The following is a 22,121-nucleotide window of genomic DNA, read 5'->3' on the forward strand; positions in this document are numbered from 1 at the left end:
AGTTCGACAAATGACGACAAATCGTCACTTTCTGTTGCGCTGTTCTCAACACGCAGTTTTCTCTGCATGTTTATGATATGTGAGGCATAATAACTCCAGTAGGTTTTTTAAAAGCCTTGATGAATTCTTGGATCCGAGTGATGTGTTTATTTTGTTATTTCATAACATGTTATTGCATTCTGAAAACCAACTTTACATTATTGTTTACGAATCAATTAATACTATCCTTTATTATTTTTAAATGCACGCACTTTTTCTCTGATTCGAGGGCCTGTTCTTCAAAGAACCTTATGCACCTATGTGCAGTAATCATACAACAGTGCTCTGGAGATATGACACTCTTTGCATTTGGAGTTCTCCACTGGAACGAGTCAGCTGATTCCTAAACAAACAAACAAACATACTTCATCAGAAACATTTCTTTGTCTTACCTTTATTTCAAATAACAGTTCATCGATGCATGGTTCAAATTTTAGTGTTAAATTGCAATATTTGCTCAATTAATTTTTTTCAGTCAAAGTGTACCACTAAAAATCATCATTCGTGAGATTACCTATTTTTAATCCAAAATGCGAACAACAAAATATTTAACCAGCAGGGTATTTTTTCAGAAAAGACATGTATGGAATCCAAAAATATCATTATTTGCACAAATTTGTGCAGCAAGTCAATCATAAAAACAAAGAAATCAGCTTGGACAATGAATTATATTTTCATTGTTTAGGGCAGAAACAAATGACTTTTCTGTGGACTATGGGAAAACGAAATAATCGCAAAATTAAAAACTCTGAAGCAAGAATGCTAATTTTAAATTTTATTAAAATCTAGCCATTGACTCAGCAAAACGATGGTAGCGAACGCTTCCAAAATTTTCTGGCATTTTAGCAATTACATACACTTTCATTGTTCAACTTTTCATATCTCAAAATCTAACGCCCGGTGAACCAATTTTATCAAAAAATAATCATATAGCAAAACAAGAAGGCTCGGTAATGCGTGTTTGCACTTAATGTAACGACTCCGCTCATCCACGATTCTATTTAATTTTCTACCAAATGAAGAAGAGATCGAAATTCACATATTGTTCAACAAACAACTAAGTGGAAACAATTATGATGGATTGGAGGGCCGATGAAATTTGCCATAATTGAGAGTACTGGACAAGACACACATGAAAATCAATTAATACCAAACAATAATTACCACCAAAACTCGATGTCTATCTATAAAAACACTTAAAAACAAAATGAAAATGGAATAAGATAAAACCTGAACTGAACAAATTAGCCTGTACTCCAGGACTTCGAGACCTGTCAACAGTGATACTCGGCGACAGGCCGACAAAGAAGAGCAAAAGGGGCAAAGTTCAAAAAATTTTTTTGAAAACAAACAATTTTAAGTTCATTAAAACCAATACGTATGAACAAAGCTCATTAACAAGGTTAATTTTCACCTCATCGGGAGCAAATGAGGCCTGTCAATTACCACAATATTTCAGATGACCAGAAAGACAGCGGCAAAAACGAGGGAAAGAAATATTAAACTTAACGAGAAAGCGGTGCCGCATACGTTAAAACCATAGGATTTTTGTACAAAAAATTAAATACTTTCAGTTTTTTTCAAAGCCAATTAGGCCACGCCGTATGTTTGATAATGAGGCAAAGAAAGAAAAAAATCTCAGAAATGGACAAACATCCGAAAATGACACCTTTCTACGAAAATGCGTAGTACCAAGGCCAAGAAACACTTAGTTGGAAAAAACAATAATAAATATTGGATCTTGATTGAAGAAAAAAAGGATGCGATTAGATCCTTGAAAGACAAAGCTACAAAATTGACAGCAATAAGTTAAAAGATAAAAAGCTCAAATATCTGTTATTTTTTTAAACAAATATTATCAAGAATTCAATCAAACCAAAAACATTAACTTAAAACAAAAACAGACCAACATGCAACTGCTTGTTAAGCAAATTGTGTTCGTTATAAGTTATACGGAGTCATAAGAGGACAAAAAACTGCAAATATGGACAGAACTCAACATTTCACCAACAACTTATCGAAACCACAGCAATGAAGACATTAAAACTATAAGGTCTTGAAAACCTTTATAAACAATAGATGACAAAGAGCATTCGAATTTTTTGCTTGAGTCTAATTTGATTTTATCTATATCTTTTTGTAAAGGGTCATTGTGAAAAAGAGAACAAAAAGAACCAAAAATACAAAATATTTAACAGTATCGAAAACTCACGAAATTCATTTGAGAACACGCTTCTAGGCTCTATAGACATTAGTCAAAGCATAAAAAACAGCAAAATTTTTGTTAAAATACTGTTTGGAGCAACTAAATGCTGATGAAACCTGTCAATAACTTGTTGACCACAATAAGAAAAAAAATTGGGAAGAACAAAAAAAATTCGGTAAAAAATGAATCGGAAGCCATTAAAACATTTAGCTATGAAGTTAAATCAACAATTAGATTCACTTAAACATTCACAAAAGCAATAAAGGCCTCTGATTGACAAAAATGTTTCATACGACAATTAGAGGCAACAACAAAAAAAATCCAACAAAATTTTCGCGATTGAACAGTTTCACAGCCGTTAAAACATCGGCTTTTCGTTGAAACCATTACAAATTGTCTTTTGCAGATTCGCTCAATGTCCATTAGAGCTGTCTTCAATGTGACCTTCTGAAAAACTAAAAAAATAACCTCAGATGAAAGCAAATACACAAAAATCACAAAACGTTTTTAAATTTTCGAAGTAAGGAAGCCAAGAACGCATTAGTTGAATCTAAAACCACGTTCTAATGTATTATTTACTTCACCTGGAATTAATATATATATATATATATATATATATATATATATATATATATATATATATTAATTATTAATATATATACCCTATTATATATATATATATATATATATATATATATATATATATATATATATATATATATATTAATTTGGTCTCATTTTGCTTTAAATAAGATTTGTCATTCAATGGGCTTTGATTTAAAACTCTCGTCAGCAATCTACCTAACAAAATAACTGAAGAAATTTTTTGAAAAAGACCGCGCCCCAATATAAGTTGGATATTTAATGGTTGTAAAAATCCAAGATGAGACCAAACTTAGCATTGATTTTGTTGCGTGTCCAAAAGCAATTAATTATTCCATGTATTGGCAAAATGGACCAATTAGCAGTCGAACCATTTAACTATACCAAAGATAGTTGACTCAATTTGTTTTATAATTGAGTTAATTTTTCAAAGAGCCGGCAAATTTCTAATTCCAGAAGACTCCTATGGTAAACGAAATTACAACTAACTGCTATGGGAGTTTCCAGACATTCTGACAGCAGATGATAGGTCATATTTGGGCATATTTAAACTATTTAAACTAAAAGTGGGACGCAAAAGCGTATTTGGAGACAGTTTTGATTTTAAAAAGTCTGAAGATCAAAAAATTTGGCAAATATTAAAAAAAAACTGGAATAAAACCAATCGCCCAGCCTCCTCTAACCTTAAATGTAAAATCATGAACATTGTCGTTAAAAATTTTCATTAATTTTATCAGAATTGACAAAAATTTGTTTAAAAAATGCGGAATTTGAGAAAACTTAACTAAACATTAAATCTCGATAACTAAAGACAAAAAACAAAAATAAAAAAAAATTTAAATACAATGTTCTATTCTGGACTGGCTTATTAATGACACCAGTCTCAACCCTATACCATGAATATATCATTCGGCCAAAATTTACTCAGCAAAAAACACATTTTAGTAGATAGTTCCTCCTACCAAAAGTGGGGCGTATCAACAAATTGGTTGGAAGCGTAGTTTATAGAAGATCTAATTTTTAAAAAATGGGAAATTTTTCCTTTAATGCTCGATACCTTCCCAATAGCGTCAAATCAACGCCTAAAAATGCGTCATTCTACCAAAGCAGTTCAAAACTAGAAACATAGACGGCCAATTGCCGAAAAATAGACGCGATAGCTTCGCAGATCTGCAACCTCAAAAATCTACAGTCTCAATTGACCGGAAAGCAGAAAAAATGACGTCAAGCACACAAATTTTAACTGCAAATCAGTAGAAGTCACTGAAATTGAAAAATTCAACGGTCACAAGAATCATGGACGGAGACGACTAATTAAAATACCTAGCAGGACCAGTCCTGAAAAACAACCCCAAGAATTGAATGGAAAACTGAGAACGAATGTACTTGACCGGATGATCAAATGAAAAATCCCAGCCAAACAGACAAAGTAGTAGTCGAGAGACTAAATTATTCAAACAAACTAAAAAAAAAACAATCATTGCTAAAATTCTTGAAGATTTTACTCTGAAAGCAAAACATGCTACAATTCAATATACTCACAAGCCTTGACGAGAAATATGACAAATGCTTCAAAATGTTTCTAAATTTCGCAGAAAGAAAGATCAGAAGTTTTTCTTCTCTGGAGTTCTCTCGAGAGACGCAACTGCAGGAATTAAATAACATGTTTCTGCCAGAAATGATTACTGAATTTGGAAAAAAGAATCAACAAATTCCTAAATAATTGCAAATTTTAATAAAACCTTGCTAAAAATAGTGATATTAATATCTTAAGAACCATTTTATTGTCTCCGGCAACTATCCAGTATCCCTATATCAAACCATCGCTGCAAAAAAACATTCCTGTTATTATCAAACCCTAGAGGAGGTTTCCTAGCTCCTAGCGCTGAAAAAAATTAAGTAATGTTATTGATTATTTGAAAAAAATTGAAAAAAGCCTGAAAGTTTTATCAAAAAATTGCAAAAATTGGTGATGTTAAATTGTTGATTGCCACTCCCCCACTAGAAACTACGCAGCAACCTGTTATCAATTCCTGAAGGAGGTTCCGTGGGGCTGAAAGTACTCAAAAAATTACAAAAACTTCAAAAAACAAGAAAAGTTCAAAAAAATAACTATAAGTTTGAGTGTTTATGCTTGAAGTATCAAAACATATAGCTCCTAAATGTTAAAAAAATTAATTATGTTTTGCAAAAGAGCTTTATCAACTTCCACGAACCTCAATTTTACACTGGTCCAAACACAAAAAAAACGAATCGAAAAATGACAAAAAAAACTCGAAAAATTGCACAATTCTGGGCTCGAAAAATGAACATTTAACCTTAAATTGCGGTCTTCAGATTAGCTTCATCACTCTAATAAATTGACGTGCTACTAATGCGGCTAAGGGCCTTAATAAAACTGGATGAGCTTAACCTGTTTGCCGCGTTTTGAAAGCTCAAAATCATGAAAAATGGTGTGAAAACTTCTTACAAAAAAAAACATAACAGGACAGGTCCTGACGTACAATTCAAAACATTTTCACTGACTAAACAAAGAACTAGATCTAGAACGGACTATGAGTGAAATAGTAAAACCTTTTAGAAAAAATTCAAATCAAAAGAATTGAAAAACAGTAAATTTCAATGTCAAAAAGCCGCATGTGAACAAAAAAACCACTAGCGAGAAACCAAATTTTTGTTCAAAGTCCATTTCCTTAGTGATCTCTGAAACTCGTTTGAAAAAAATCAGGCTGCAAAACCACTCGCTTTTTTGCTCCACTTCCTGTTTTGTCGTGACCAAAATCACTACCCAAATTGACCTTCAAAATTATGAAAATGTGTGATCAGATCTTAAAAAAAGACAGCCATCCAATACAATTCCAATTGTTTCAATAGTAAAAAGACAGAGAACCAATAGAATCCAATTCTTGGATTGTAAAAGACCACAATGTCTGCTATAATAGCCGCTATCGCTTCGCGGGTATTAAAAAAATAAGCAAAAAGTAATTTTCATATATTTTTAGAGAAATTAATAACCGATCAATCTAATGGGTAAAATTGATGGTGGTAGCTTGGCAGTTATCGAAATATTTTATTTCCTTTGCTTTTTAGAGCTAAAATGCCTCAAATTGTTTAAGGTATTTTTAGCATAAAATAAGAAAAATTTTAATTTTTATATAAAACCTGCTTCTCACTCTCACTGTTCGCCGTTCATTTTCGATTCGCTTCGCGAGCCTTTAAATATCTTATTTTTGAGATCGTAATTGTTTTTCTACTTTTGGAGTTTAAACGACTTGGTATATCTTGCCTTGTAGTTGATAGTTTTTCTTGCCAAGATTTTTTTAATTGATAACTATGCAATGATCTTGCGAGTTCGTACTGACCCCCCCCCCCCCCAGTTATTGAGAAAGTAAATTCGACGCCTCCAGGCGCACGTACTATGTTTAAATAGAAACTGTTGTTCAACAAAGCATAATTTGTGTGTGGGGTATGAAAATACGGGGCCGGGGGATTGGGCAGAATAGAACCCGCAATGATTCACCACAAGAGAAATGTAACATTTTGGATCATGTGTGTTAATATAGTGATGTTACCATGTAGGCTTTGGCGTATGACTTGTACTTCAGGAGGTTGGACTGTTTGACGAAGGTGCCATTGTATTTGAATGGTTTGGTCTGGTTGAGGTACTGGTGACAGTTCTTGTAGAACCTCCTCTCTTTGAACCTCATGTTGGCTGTTTTCCCTTTCTTCAAGGTCACGTTCCTTAAGAAAGTCGAACAAGGGTCACAGCCATCATTTGGAATGACATCCCGCGTTGAAAAAGACCGACAAAAAAGAGGCAAGAAGAACAATATATTACATACATATATTTTGAGTAAGGTAATAGACGATTGGCAGTTTACAAACTTGTAAATTAAATACCAGAAATAAAATTTTTGTTTTGAAAATGAAATTAAATTAAACTTGACGTTCCAGCTCTAGCGACTGGTCAAAAACCGAGAATATAAAATAAATGGAAAAATTGTGAATGTGCCAACCAACAAAGCTGAGAATGCTTCTTTCTTTGAAAAATGAATATATAAAATCTACATTTATGTATCAAATAAGCTTTTTAAGTATTTCAAACGTGTTTCGAGCAAAAATTTTACAATTTTTTGGCTCCGAAACGCACTTTTGAGCCTTGGAGAGGCGAACATAAAAACAGTTGATCAGGAGAATTTGGCCGATGGACAAAATTATATTTTACAAAAGGAGCAAAAACATAACAACCAATAACACTATAAAATTTAAACACCAAGGTTCAAAAAAAATTCGTTTCTATGACTGCATTAATTTTTTGATTAGGTTTACCTGCACTAATTGCATTCTCTCTTAATTTTTGCACTTTTTAATAATCAGAGTGACGTTTCAACTTTCCTTTTATAAAAATTTATTCTACAAAATTTGCAGACCGCTTCCATTTACATTACAGCCTCTCTAGGTGTAAATTGATTTCTATAAGGAATAATTAGGATCTTTTCCTTTTGTGACCCTTTACGGCTTAGTGGGTGCATACTATTTGCACTAATGGCGTACTACATTTTTTGCAATATTTACAGTATACTGGAACGTACTCTTACTATGGGCGAGTTGCATAACGTACAGATGACGCAGACAGAAAAAAACTTTCTAAAACGGTTTTCGTTAACGTTTGTTGGAATGCTGCCAAATGTGAAACATGTTACCATAAAAATGGGATCCCTTCCGATTGTGCCCCCCCCCCCCCTCCCTCCCCCAGTACGTTATGCACCCCCAGTACGTTATACACCCACAGTTACAGAGCACGTGTCATTACAAAGTAATTAATTCATTGTGTAAAAATATGAGTCTGGGGGGTTCAATTAATATGCGCCCACTAAGCTGGCGACACAAACGGAAAGGATCCTAAAAATGTATAGTTCTTCTGAGTCATTCAGACACAAAAAATTAATATCTGGCGCTTTAGTTCAAAAATTTAACCAAACAGAATTTTTTAGTTTTCAAGTAAAGCTATAGAAACGATGCCTATGAAAATTTAAAAAACGTAATTCTATAATAAGAGAAAAATCCGCAGTCAAATAACTAATTTTCCTCTTTGAAGTTGAAATGTCGAAATTCAGATGCTTTTGTCCTTTAACGTTCCAATTGAAACACAGGAATGTTGGATCAAAAAACTTAATAAAAAACAAACAGGGGCCAATTTTGGTAGTATTTTTTAAGTGATTTAGTGACCAAAGTTTTCAGTTTAATGAACAGGCAGCGTATGAGCAGCTGGAAACTTTTTCTTTTCTCCTTAATTTGTTTCAAAATTTTTATGTGGCGTTTTATGTAATTCAAATGAAGTATTCGATTTGGGAAAATTGAGCCACGAGAAGTTCTTTATATCTAATACAACCAACGGAATACTCCCATCTGAATTGGAAAACAAATCTAAACTTGTTAAAAACTCTTCATTTCTTGACAACAGCTTGTGAACCTCTTCTTGATAGTAACGCTTTGACGAAATTTTGCTATTCCAGTAATATACCATTGTTCTATGATAACCCTGCAATTAAAAGACCACATGCGCAGCCTATTGACCTCGTGTTGTTAAAAGCCGATATTTAATAGCGCCGGACAACAGCATTAGACCAGGGGTGTTTATCATCCTTTATTAAAAATTTTTCCGTCCAGCTGCTAAAGGTAACCATAATTTATGCGGCTGAAAAGTGAGTTTACGCTATCGAAACTTTTATAATAAATTATTTCCGAACTAGTGTATAGATATACAACACATTCGAGAGGTCACCAAAAAGTCCTGAACCGGTCCATAGGATGGTGCCTCTATTAAGCTTGCAGAATAAAGAAGTAACCTTGTGAAGTTTGGAAGAAACCAAAGTGAAAGAGCACAAGCAAAACCGTTTTCAACATGGAATTTTAATTGTGTCAAATGCTGGATCTTTTCCGTTTGTGACCCCCAGTACCTTAAGCGACCCTCAGTTACAGAGCACGTGCCAATACATATTAAATCACTAAGCTGGGGGGCACAAACCGAAAAAATCTCAATTGCCGTTGAAGTTTTGTGTGCTATATTACCTACTTTCAGAAGAGGGGTAGACTGAAAAGTGGGTGTCTGTGGCCCCGTTGTCTGTCCCCTCTAATGCAATATATTGTGCAGTAATTTCTAAATTTTTTCATTGGAGATCTTAATTCTTCTAAGAGCTGTTTAATGTGCTGCACAGTTAGCTTACGGTAAAAAAATCCCGTTATCTATTTCGCGACTTAACTACAATGCTACAGGCCCGTGCCCCGTAAATAGTTTTTGTTGCACACAACTGGGGTTCAATCGAAAATTTACTCGCCCAAGTAAAGAAGAGCATTTGCAAGTAAAGAAGTGCATTTGCAATTCAATTTCAACTAATGAGAGGAGGGAATTCATAACAAAATTTGGTCTCGACCAATAAAAAGTAGGCAGGAATATCAAATTTCAATCTCACTCAATGAGAGGGGACCATTTACAAAGCAGTTTGGTCTCAATTTTCAGCGAATCCATCAACGGAATTATCTTTCACTCACAGAAATCGGAGGGATGTACGCCAGTTGATATAATTGACGTGATAAAACTGATCATTAATCTCAACAAAGCTAAACTAACAATGGCGAAACTAATTATGAGTTCAATATTTTTAATCAAGTTTTGAATGAAAACCATTTAAAACTTAGAATCTGTTTAGCTTTTAAAGTTTTAAAAGTGTGACCCATAAAATCAATATTCATTTCACTCCAAGTAAAATCTGATCATATTTCGTTTTATTCCTTCTGTTTAGTTTTTGTACTGGCGCATGTTTTGGCCTGTGAATCAACATTTTCTATTTTTTTGAAATGCGTTTCCAGTCTTTTGGTTAAGAAAAAACCAGGACCAAAACTCCAAACAACAAAAACATTTGATCCTCCTGGCTTTCCTGTCTTTGTGCCTGCGGTTTGTCACAATTATAAAAAGTTGTTCTTAGCTTTCCTGCGAACACTCACACAATACAAATTGTTAAATTATCTGAACTTGTGTAATGAAAAAACAATCACCCGTCTTTTTTCTCTAATCTATCACTAAAGTCGTTTCTTCCAAAAAAATCAATGTCCTTGTTGTTAGAGATCAATTTCGGAGATTTTGTGTCTACATGTCAAAATATACATTGATTTCTTTCTTCTCAATAATTTTAATAGGAAGACATGAAATTTATCGCCAATTACGAGTCACAGTACCCTATCCATAGATTTTAATTAACATTGCGATAATTTGTGGAATAATCAGACAAAAGCATTGTAAAGTATAATATCAATCTTAGTATTTTATTAGGGTATAATTTACTATAATCTATTGCGTTTAATATATCTTCACATTATATTACGGTATAGTTTACTACAATCTATTGTTTAATAGTATCTTAATATTTTATTATGGTATAACATGCTATAATCTATTATTTAATAGTAAAAACCAGTTAGTTCCTTTGACGTAATTTCCCACCTTATAAGAACCCTTTTTACATGTATTAAAACAGGTTTTGTGGAATAAAGTTGGTAAAATAGACCAAATGGCGCAATTTATTTGATACGCGCGCTGGCTCGCAATTTCTGATTAGTTCAACAGTGACAAAAAATTCCAAGGATTATATGATTGTATTCATCGTCGGCATTCCGATTATTTTCGAATGAAGATTTGCTGTTTAGCAGGACAAACAAGCACACTTATTGAAAATAGAATGGAATTTGTTCTGTGTTGATTTTGATTGCATTAGCCAAATTAATTTGCACTAAATAAGATTCTTTTGGAACCAACAAAAGGGTTGGTTGACTTTCAGCTCTCAGAAACTCCAGCTACTATGGCCGAGTGGTTAAGGCGTTGGACTTAAGTTCCAATGGACAACAGTCCTCCTGGGTTCGAACCCCAGTGGTAGCAATTTTACCTCCAGGAACAAAAAATCAGAGAGTTTGACTTAAAGATGATAGTAGAAAAATTTGCAGACTGCAGAAAATGATTTCTGCGTCTGTGAGAACTAAAATCTGTTTGTCTGGCACCCCAATTAAATGGAAATTGATTGACAATGATAATGATTGACTTTGTTTGCGAAAAATCTCAGCAATCTTTTAGGGATAGTAATAGAGCATTCAGACTTCAATCATTTATAATTAACTTAGGTTAAATTGTTCTATTATTATTTGTGCCTTTAAAAGCTATTTCATGCAAACAAAGTCACGCATAGGTATGAGCCATTTTTCATTTAACGGTACTACTTGAATTTTCTAACATCATTAACTGTAAGAGAATAGATTTTGAGTAACTTTTGTAATTTATACAGAACCTCTTCTTATGCACGTGAAAAAACAGAACTACGGAGAGTGAATTGAAAAACCAATGAAAGGAAAGTGGTTTTGTCTGATTTTGTCTAACAATCTTAACCACGTCGTCATTTTCCCATATTGAGCATAAACAGTCTACGATCAATTTAAGTTAGAAAAACAAGGAGGCTCGGTAATGTGCGTAAGGAGGCGCACATAATGTTCCGGCCCCGCTTATTCACATTTTTGGCTTAATTTTCTACCAAATGAGGAAAAGAAAAAATCTCACTAACAGAAAAATAAGTGCTCTTTGAATAATTGATTCCAAACTCAGTTAGAAACGCAAATAACGCCATATTAGAGTGCCGATGCGACCTGCCATTAAGACTACAAGACAAGAAAAACAAAAAACTTCAAATGACAACAAAAAACATTTACATCCAAAACACTATTTTGTTGAGAAAGAATTAAAGAAATAAAGAAGTCAAAATAGCGTCAAACAAAACCTAAACGAAACAAATGAGTTTAAACTTTGCTTGAAAAAAAACATAGGACCAGTCTTGCATGAGACTCAGGAGCATCTAGACAAAAGTGATCAAAAACGACAAGGTTGAAAAAAACGTTTATGTTTTTTTCGGAAAACAAAAAAGTTCAAAAAATGACAACCATTAGGTATTAACTAAAATAGGTTTATGCTCTAAACGAAGATATTAAGACCTGCCATTTTTTAAAATATGTTGTATGTCTACAAAACAAACAGCAAATTCAGACGAAGACAGATATTTCATTAAATTTTGCAAGAAAATGGTGTTAAAACCAATAAACCTAAAAACTATTCCTTAAAAAACTATTCTCTATTATCAGTTGCGCGGTATTTCAACACCAATAATGAGACATATGACCTCTGAAAATTGAGACTAGGTAAAAAGTATTTGAAAAAGATAAATTTTTAAAATCACAATTAATTTCATTGACATAAAAACATTAGCCATAAACTGATATTATCAATTAGGTTTTTTCTTTTCTCAAAAAGCCATTATTATCGGTCATTATTTAGAATAAATCTAACGTCTACAAAAAAAGGATGATAGACAAAATTTAATAATGAAAATAAAATTTTTGCGGAACTTGCTACTGGCCAAAAATAACAGCAAAATGCAAAACTAAAATGTATATTTTTAAAAAACATTTGAAAGCATGTTTTTTTGCTCAACCATAGAAACCTTTAAAAACAGTAATAATCTAGAAATTATGAAACGAGTATAAAAAATAAAGTCAAAAAAGACAAATAAAAAAAAAACGGTGTCGAGGCCGTTAAATCAAAAGGCAATGCACTAGACACATTCGAAACGTTCAATTTTACCTTCACTGAACAACAATAATTCAATATGCGACATATAGATATTGAGACTAGTTTGCAAGTAGACAAACAGAAAAGAGAAAAGCAAAAGTAAGAAATTCGTCTACATATTCTTTATAAAACACTTGGTTTCATGGTGATTAAAAATTCCATTTATGAGATGAATACATCAACCAATTTTTGTACAACCATAGGAGGCGGCTATGTCCTGCAGTTAACTTAAGTCTACAATATGAATGATAAAAAGACAAAAATAGAAAATTCCTTCAAATTCTGCAGAAGACGGTGTCGAAGCATTTAAAAAATAATCTATTCACTATGAACTGATGTGGTCAAGCCACTTTCGAAATGCCAATAACTTGATGTCTGCCCTTGTCAATAATGTGACAAGAAAGGAAAAGGACTTAAAAGCGTGAAAATTACCAAATATAAATTGTGAACATTCGTAGTATCAAAGCACAAAACACTAGCTAATTGTAAAGTTGCAAAAAAGTTAAACTGTAATACATAAGAAAGACAATGCGACCTTTATGTGGCTTCAAACCGACTTGAAAAACATAAAAAAGATTAGAAATTCTTAAAAATCCAAACTTTATTTTCAAAATATGTGTTGTAAAAGTCAAAACGACCATAAGCTTTGAACTTAGAAACTAGGTAGGTTTCTCTAAAACTCCCTATAAAACCTTTTTGGACTGTCATTAGTTTGATTTTAATTGTTCTTTTCTGTAATTAACCAACAAAAATCCAAAATGAGAAAAATAGAGAAAAAAAATCGAGTTAAATTAGCAAAAAAACTGAAAAAGAACACTTTAGGAAAAGCACTAGTAGAATTTGCCTTCTTTAGAGTTAATGAAAAGTGTCTTGATAGAGTTTAGAAGTTTTATCACGGCAACTTTTGAAAATTTAGCGTTAATTGCAGCCAAAGATTGGATCAACAACACTCTTCTGTTTTTAGAGTTTAAAACAATTATATTTTACAAACTTACAAACTTTAACATGTTTTTTGGGTCAAATTGGCAAAAGAAAATTGTTTAAAATTATCGAAAATTGTAAAAAGCAACCACTTTTACAAACTTACAAACTTTAACATGTTTTTTGGGTCAAATTGGCAAAAGAAAATTGTTTAAAATCATTGAAAAATGTAAAAAGCAACCAAAGTTAGTCAATTGTTCAAAAAAAAGAAACCTAGATAACTGTGCGGAAAAAAAAACAAAATTCAAATTAATTTTAGTTAAAAATTCTACGTTGGATGGGCTGGGCAATGATTCCATTCACAACCCTCTACCCTGAATATATTGGTCAACCCACTTGGTTTGAACAAAAAACTGATTGAGTATACAGTTCCTCCTCCACTAAAGTGGACCGGAACAATTTAAAAACATAACTTCCGAAAAAACGTAAATTTTAAAGATTTTAGATATAAAACATACATTAAAAAAGATTTTTTATGATATAACTCATGTCTTCATCCAAAACAAATTAACGACAGTTACAAAAAATGTTTTCAAAACGACCCGAATGTTCACAAAACGTTGGACCTCGATAACTACCTGTAATAAAGAAATTTAAAAAATCTTTTTACACTATGGTACCAAAAAACTACGTACACATGAAGATTTTTTTAAAAAGCGTTACAAACAACAAATATTACTGCATTTTGAGTTCGAATTTAGTCTACAAACGCATCATTACACTTTTGGCTTTTTTAACGTCTAGCAGACGTTTGAAAAGTTCTAGAAGATGTTTCTGATGACGTCTGGGTAAATTTCCTTCCAAATTTCTGAAACATTTTCTTCTATACAAAAACTGTCTGTTTTGGTAACCAGTGCTTCAATGTGGCCCATACGTTTTCAATTGTTTTTTGATCTGGACTCTAGGATTGCCATTCCAGCACCCTCAACTCCTTCTCTTGTATAAAATTGCCGATAATCTTCGATATATGTACCGGAGCATAATCATGTCGAAAAACATGTCCTGAATATGCATGTTTTTTTGCAATTTTTCCAAATTTCCAAATACCCGGCAGCAGTTAATTTGTTTGGGCACTTAACAAGCACTTTTGTCCATCTGATGAGTGTATTGGACCCCAAAACCTGAGTGATCGTCCGAACTGAATACTTTTGGTGTTTTCTTCGAGTAATCTCGCTTTATTTTTTCAAAAAACTCAAGCTATTCCGTCTGTGAATATGCGCACCCTTGTTTCATCAGTGAAAATAACATTTTGTTAGTAACAGAAAGACCATTTGAGTATATTGACACACCATTTTGAGCAAAAGAGTTTTTTTTCATCAAATTGATTTTCTTTGCAGCATTTTTTATAAATAAAATCCATTTTTTTGACAACATGTATAAGTGTATCACTGAAAATTGTATTGTAGCAAGAGATAGCGTTATGGGTGGCTCTGATACGCTCCACAGATGATTGGAAAGTTAAAAACATCGTTAACTACATTTTTCGTCAAATAAAACATAAATTAAACAAATCTATTTCATTTTTGCTTGAAAAATAGGATTAGTCTTTGAGACTCTCTGAGACTCAGTAGCAAGCAGACAAAAGTGATCAAAAACGACAAGGTTGAAAAAAACGTTTATGTTTTTTTCGAAAAACAATAAAGTTCAAAAAATGACAACCATTAGGTATTAACTAAAATAGGTTTATGCTCTAAATGAAGACATTAAGACCTGCCATGTTTTAAAATACGTTGTATGTCTTCAGAAACAAACAGCAAATTCAGACGAAAGACAGAAAGGTCATTAAATTTTGCAAGAAAACGGTATTGAAAACAATAAAACCAGAATCTATTCCTTAAAAAACTAATCCCTATTATCAATTGCGCGTTCTTTCAACACCAATAATGAGATATATGACCAGTGAAAATTCAAAACCAGGTCAAAAGTTTTTGAAAAGGATAAATTTTTTCGATAAGAATTAAATTCAGTGACATCAAAACGTTAGCCATTGACTGAAATTATCAATTAGTCTTTATCTTTTTTTAAAAGCCATTTTAATCTGTCATTATTCAAAATAAATCTCACGTCTACAAAAAGAACGATAAATAGACAAAAATCAAAAATGAAGTAAAATTTTTTGCGGAAACTGCTACTGAAGCTGTTAGAACAAAAACAATGCATAAAAGTCTTTAGATATGTTCAGTTGTTCCTTTCTGCAACACCAATAATTTGATATCAATTAATCGAGGTAAAAGGTAGACCAAAAAAACAACAGAATGCAAAATTGAAAATTGAGATTATATAAATTTTTAAAAACATTTGAAAGTAGGTTTCTTTGCTCATCCAAAGGAAGCCTTCAAAAACAGTAATTATCTAGAAGTTATGATACGAGAAAAAAAACGACAAAAAGTAAATTAATGCTATCGAGGCCGTGAATTCGATAGACAAAGCACCAAACACTTTCGAAATATTCAACTGTACCTTCACTGAACAACAAAAATTCAATATGCGACATGTAGTTAATGAGACTAGTTTGCAAGCAGACAAAAAATCAGAAAAATGCAAATATAAGAAATACGCCTATATACTTTTTATAAAACGCTTGATTTTAAGGTGATCAGAAATTCCAATTATAAGATGAACTCATTAATCACTTTTTTGTACATCCATAGGAGGCCATTAAATCCTGCAGTTATCATGAATTTATCGTAAGACGAAAATATGAACGATAAAAAAAGACGAAAACAGAAAATTCCCTTAAGTTATGCTGAAGACGGTGTCGAAGCAGTTAAAAAAATCAATTCACTAAGAACTGATGTAGTCAATCCACTTTCGAAATGCCAATATGTTGGTATCTGAACCTGTCATTAATGTGACAAGAAAGGAAAAGGTCTTAAAAGCGGGAAAATTACCAAAATTTTATTGTGAACAATCGTATTATCAAAGCAAAAAAAAAACCGAGCTAAACCAAAAAAACCTTAAAAAAGTTAAAATTTAATCCATAAAAAGGCAATCCGACCTTTATGTGGCTTCCAACTGACTAAAAAACACAAAAAAATTAGAAAATCTTGAAAAATCAAAGTTTATTTTTAAAATATGTGTTTTTGAATATCAAAACGACCATAAGCTTGTGACTTAAAGACTAGTTAGGTTTCCCTGAAACTCCCTATGGAACCATTCCGAACTGTTATTAGTACACTTTGATTTTAATTGTTTTTTTGTAATAGAGCAACAAAAAAGCAAAAATGCGAAAAATATTGAAAAAAAAATTTGTCGACCGATTAGAATCCGAATTTGTTTCGGCTTTCAAAAAAACAGCAATTACACAAAAAAACATTCCTATTTGTCCAATAGGAACACGTAAGTATTAGTATCAGTGTAGATATGGAAAAATCAACATGAAGCCAATCGTTCAAAAATAAAAGATGCATTTGGCATAATTATCGAGTTAATTTAGCAAAAAAACTGGTAAAGAACACTTTACGAAAAACACAAGTAGGACTTTCCTTCTTTGGAGTTAATGAGAATTGTCTTGATAGTGTTTAGAAGTTTCTTTCCAGCAAATTTTGAAAAATTTGTAGCGTTAATTACAGCCAAAGACTTACTGAACAAAAAACCATTTGAGTATATTGTTCCTCCCTCAAAATAATGGGGTCATTTGTTTTGAATAATTTTCTTTGAAGTAAAGATTACCAAACCTAGTCACGCTTCCTTGTTTCCAATTTCAATGAACATCATAAAACTGTCTAATTGGTCTGGAGGATCTCATTCAAATTATATTTTTTTCAAACGTACTGTGCTAATATGTACATTGCACAGAATGTTCAGGCATATCTGTAAAACTTGTAAAAATTTTGCTCTCAAACCGCATAAGTATAGAAGATTTTTTTAAACAAATTTGCCGGCAAAGACAATATAACTTGTTGGAATGTTGAAAATGTTACCGGGCTTCGAAAAAACTGAAGAAAAACGAACGGACGATTGCTTTCTATTTTCCTATCCCTATGTACGTAAATATTGGCAGGAAATTTTGAAGAAATTTTCTTCCTTAATAATCCCTAAAAATTTCCGTATTAATTTTAATCAACAGTAAATCATGAAAATTGTAAAATTACAATTGAAATTGTTCGGGATTTTTTAGATCAATTTCACTTCATTGGTTTTTCTGCTCACCTTTTGTGCAAAAAGTGAATCCTGCTCATTCAGATAAAGTCTGCAGAACGCGATTAAATTAATGTTAATTGTGCAAAACCGTAAGCACCTGAAACTCCCTATGGAATCATTCCGAACTCTGATTAGTATACTTTGATTTTAACTCTTATTTTTTTTGTAATAGAGCAACAAAAAAAACAAAAAAGCAAAAAATATTGAAAAAAAAATTGCCGACCGATTAGAATCCGAATTTATCTGGGCTTTCAAAAAACAGCAATTACACAAAAACTAGCATTCCTATTTTTTCCAACAGGAACACGTAAGTTTTGGGATCAGTGTAGATATGGAAAAATCAACATGAAGCCAATCGTTCAAAAATAAAAGATGCATTTTGCATAATTATCGAGTAATTTAGCAAAAAAACTGGTAAAAAACACTTTACAAAAAACACAAGTAGGACTTTCCTTCTTTGGAGTTAATGAGAATTGTCTTGATAGTGTTTAGAAGTTTCTTTTCAGCAAATTTTGAAAAATTTTTAGCGTTAATTACAGCCAAAGACTTACTGAACAAAAAACCATTTGAGTATATTGTTCCTCCCTCAAAATAATGGGGTCATTTGTTTTGAATAATTTTCTTTGAAGTAAAGATTACCAAACCTAGTCACGCTTCCTTGTTTCCAATTTCAATGAACATCATAAAACTGTCTAATTGGTCAGGAGGAACTCATTCAAATTATATTTTTTTTCAAACGTACTGTGCTAATCTGTGCATAGCACGGAATGTTCAGGCATATCTGTAAAACTTGTAGAAATTTTGCTCTCAAACCGCATAAGTATAGGAGATTTTTTCAAAAAAATGCAAGCAAAGACAATATAACTTGTTGGAATGTTGAAAATGTTACCGGGCTTCGAAAAAACTGAAGAAAAACGAACGGACGATTGCTTTCTATTTTCCTATCCCTATGTACGTAAATATTGGCAGGAAATTTTGAAGAAATTTTCTTCCTTAATAATCCCTAAAAATTTCCGTATTAATTTTAATCAACAGTAAATCATGAAAATTGTAAAATTACAATTGAAATTGTTCGGGATTTTTTAGATCAATTTCACTTCATTGGTTTTTCTGCTCACCTTTTGTGCAAAAAGTGAATCCTGCTCATTCAGATAAAGTCTGCAGAACGCGATTAAATTAATGTTAATTGTGCAAAACCGTAAGCACCTGAAACTCCCTATGGAATCATTCCGAACTCTGATTAGTATACTTTGATTTTAACTCTTATTTTTTTTGTAATAGAGCAACAAAAAAAACAAAAAAGCAAAAAATATTGAAAAAAAAATTGCCGACCGATTAGAATCCGAATTTATCTGGGCTTTCAAAAAACAGCAATTACACAAAAACTAGCATTCCTATTTTTTCCAACAGGAACACGTAAGTTTTGGGATCAGTGTAGATATGGAAAAATCAACATGAAGCCAATCGTTCAAAAATAAAAGATGCATTTTGCATAATTATCGAGTAATTTAGCAAAAAAACTGGTAAAAAACACTTTACAAAAAACACAAGTAGGACTTTCCTTCTTTGGAGTTAATGAGAATTGTCTTGATAGTGTTTAGAAGTTTCTTTTCAGCAAATTTTGAAAAATTTTTAGCGTTAATTACAGCCAAAGACTTACTGAACAAAAAACCATTTGAGTATATTGTTCCTCCCTCAAAATAATGGGGTCATTTGTTTTGAATAATTTTCTTTGAAGTAAAGATTACCAAACCTAGTCACGCTTCCTTGTTTCCAATTTCAATGAACATCATAAAACTGTCTAATTGGTCAGGAGGAACTCATTCAAATTATATTTTTTTTCAAACGTACTGTGCTAATCTGTGCATAGCACGGAATGTTCAGGCATATCTGTAAAACTTGTAGAAATTTTGCTCTCAAACCGCATAAGTATAGGAGATTTTTTCAAAAAAATGCAAGCAAAGACAATATAACTTGTTGGAATGTTGAAAATGTTACCGGGCTTCGAAAAAACTGAAGAAAAACGAACGGACGATTGCTTTCTATTTGCCTATCCCTAAGTACGTAAATATTGGCAGCAAATTTTGAAGAAATTTTCTTCCTTAATAATCCCTAAAAATTTTTGTATGAATTTTAATCAACCGTAAATCATAAAATTGTAAAATTATAATTGAAAATGTTCGGAAATATTTAGATCAATATCACTTCATTGGTTTTTCTGCTCACCTTTTGTGCAAAAAGTGAATCCTGCTCATTCAGATAAAGTCTGCAGAACGCGATTAAATTGCTGTTAATTGTGCAAAACCGTAAGCACCTGAAAATCCCTATGGAATCATTCCAAACTCTGATTAGTATACTTTGATTTTAACTCTTATTTTTTTTGGAATAGCGCAACAAAAAAAACAAAAATGCAAAAAATATTAAAAAAAATTGCCAACCGATTAGAATCCGAATTTATCTGGGCTTTCAAAAAACAGCAATTACACAAAAACTAGCATTCCTATTTTTCCAACAGGAACACGTAAGTTTTGGGATCAGTGTAGATATGGAAAAATCAACATGAAGCCAATAGTTCAAAATTAAAAGAGGCATTTTCATAATTATCGAGTTAATTTAGCAAAAAAACTGGTAAAGAACACTTTACAAAAAACACAAGTAGGACTTGCCTTCTTTGAAGTGATTGAGAATTGTCTTGATAGTGTTCAGAAGTTTCTTTTCAACAAATTTTGAAAAATTTTTAGCGTTAATTACAGCCAAAGATTTACTGAACAAAAACCCATTTGAGTATATTGTTCCTCCCTCAAAAAAATGGGGTCATTTGGTTTGATAATTTTCTTTGAAATAAAGATTACCAAGCCTAGTCACGCTTCATTGTTTCCAATTTCAATGAACATCATAAAACTGTCTAATTGGTCAGGAGCAACTCATTCAAATTAAATTTTTTTCAAACGTACTGTGATAATCTGTACATAGCACGGAATGTTCCGGCATATCTGTAAAACTTGTAAAAATTTTGCTCTCAAACCGCATAAGTATAGAAGATTTTTTAAAAAAAATTTGCAAGCAAAGACATTATAACTTGTTGGAATGTTGAAAATGTTACCGGGCTTCGAAAAAACTGAAGAAAAACGAACGGACGATTGCTTTCTATTTTCCTATCCCTATGTACGCAAATATTGGCAGGAAATTTTGAAAAACTTTTCTTCCTTAATAATCCCTAAAAATTTTCGTATTAATTTTAATCAACAGTAAATCATGAAAATTGTAAAATTACAGTTGAAATTGTTCGGGATTTTTTAGATCAATTTCACTTCATTGGTTTTTCTGCTCACCTTTTGTGCAAAAAGTGAATCCTGCTCATTCAGATAAAGTCTGCAGAACGCGATTAAATTAATGTTAATTGTGCAAAACCGTAAGCACCTGAAACTCCCTATGGAATCATTCCGAACTCTGATTAGTATACTTTGATTTTAACTCTTATTTTTTTGGAATAGCGCAACAAAAAAAAACAAAAATGCAAAAAATATTAAAAAAAATTGCCAACCGATTAGAATCCGAATTTATCTGGGCTTTCAAAAAACAGCAATTACACAAAAACTAGCATTCCTATTTTTCCAACAGGAACACGTAAGTTTTGGGATCAGTGTAGATATGGAAAAATCAACATGAAGCCAATAGTTCAAAATTAAAAGAGGCATTTTCATAATTATCGAGTTAATTTAGCAAAAAAACTGGTAAAGAACACTTTACAAAAAACACAAGTAGGACTTGCCTTCTTTGAAGTGATTGAGAATTGTCTTGATAGTGTTCAGAAGTTTCTTTTCAGCAAATTTTGAAAAATTTTTAGCGTTAATTACAGCCAAAGATTTACTGAACAAAAACCCATTTGAGTATATTGTTCCTCCCTCAAAAAAATGGGGTCATTTGGTTTGATAATTTTCTTTGAAATAAAGATTACCAAGCCTAGTCACGCTTCATTGTTTCCAATTTCAATGAACATCATAAAACTGTCTAATTGGTCAGGAGCAACTCATTCAAATTAAATTTTTTTCAAACGTACTGTGCTAATCTGTACATAGCACGGAATGTTCCGGCATATCTGTAAAACTTGTAAAAATTTTGCTCTCAAACCGCATAAGTATAGAAGATTTTTTAAAAAAAATTTGCAAGCAAAGACATTATAACTTGTTGGAATGTTGAAAATGTTACCGGGCTTCGAAAAAACTGAAGAAAAACGAACGGACGATTGCTTTCTATTTTCCTATCCCTATGTACGCAAATATTGGCAGGAAATTTTGAAAAACTTTTCTTCCTTAATAATCCCTAAAAATTTTCGTATTAATTTTAATCAACAGTAAATCATGAAAATTGTAAAATTACAGTTGAAATTGTTCGGGATTTTTTAGATCAATTTCACTTCATTGGTTTTTCTGCTCACCTTTTGTGCAAAAAGTGAATCCTGCTCATTCAGATAAAGTCTGCAGA

The 22,121-nt window shown here is 32.0% G+C and overlaps 1 protein-coding gene and 1 non-coding gene across 2 annotated transcripts in view; one reads left to right on the top strand and one right to left on the bottom strand.

The window, feature by feature from the left end:
- Positions 1-22,121, bottom strand: part of LOC142341471 (uncharacterized) — a 71,343-nt gene that overhangs the window by 12,489 nt on the left and 36,733 nt on the right. The window contains exons 6-7 of the mRNA XM_075392432.1: positions 6,421-6,589; positions 252-382 (exon numbers count right to left, since the gene is read on the bottom strand). Of these exons, the coding sequence (XP_075248547.1) occupies positions 252-382; positions 6,421-6,589 (300 nt within the window). The remainder of the gene's footprint in view (positions 1-251; positions 383-6,420; positions 6,590-22,121) is intronic.
- On the top strand, positions 10,699-10,781 carry Trnal-uaa (transfer RNA leucine (anticodon UAA)). The gene has a single exon. It is a non-coding gene; the product is annotated as a tRNA-Leu (tRNA).

The sequence above is a fragment of the Convolutriloba macropyga genome, chromosome 6 (genome assembly GCF_964194025.1).
Source record: "Convolutriloba macropyga chromosome 6, txConMacr16.3, whole genome shotgun sequence".
Taxonomy (NCBI): Eukaryota; Metazoa; Xenacoelomorpha; order Acoela; family Convolutidae; genus Convolutriloba; species Convolutriloba macropyga.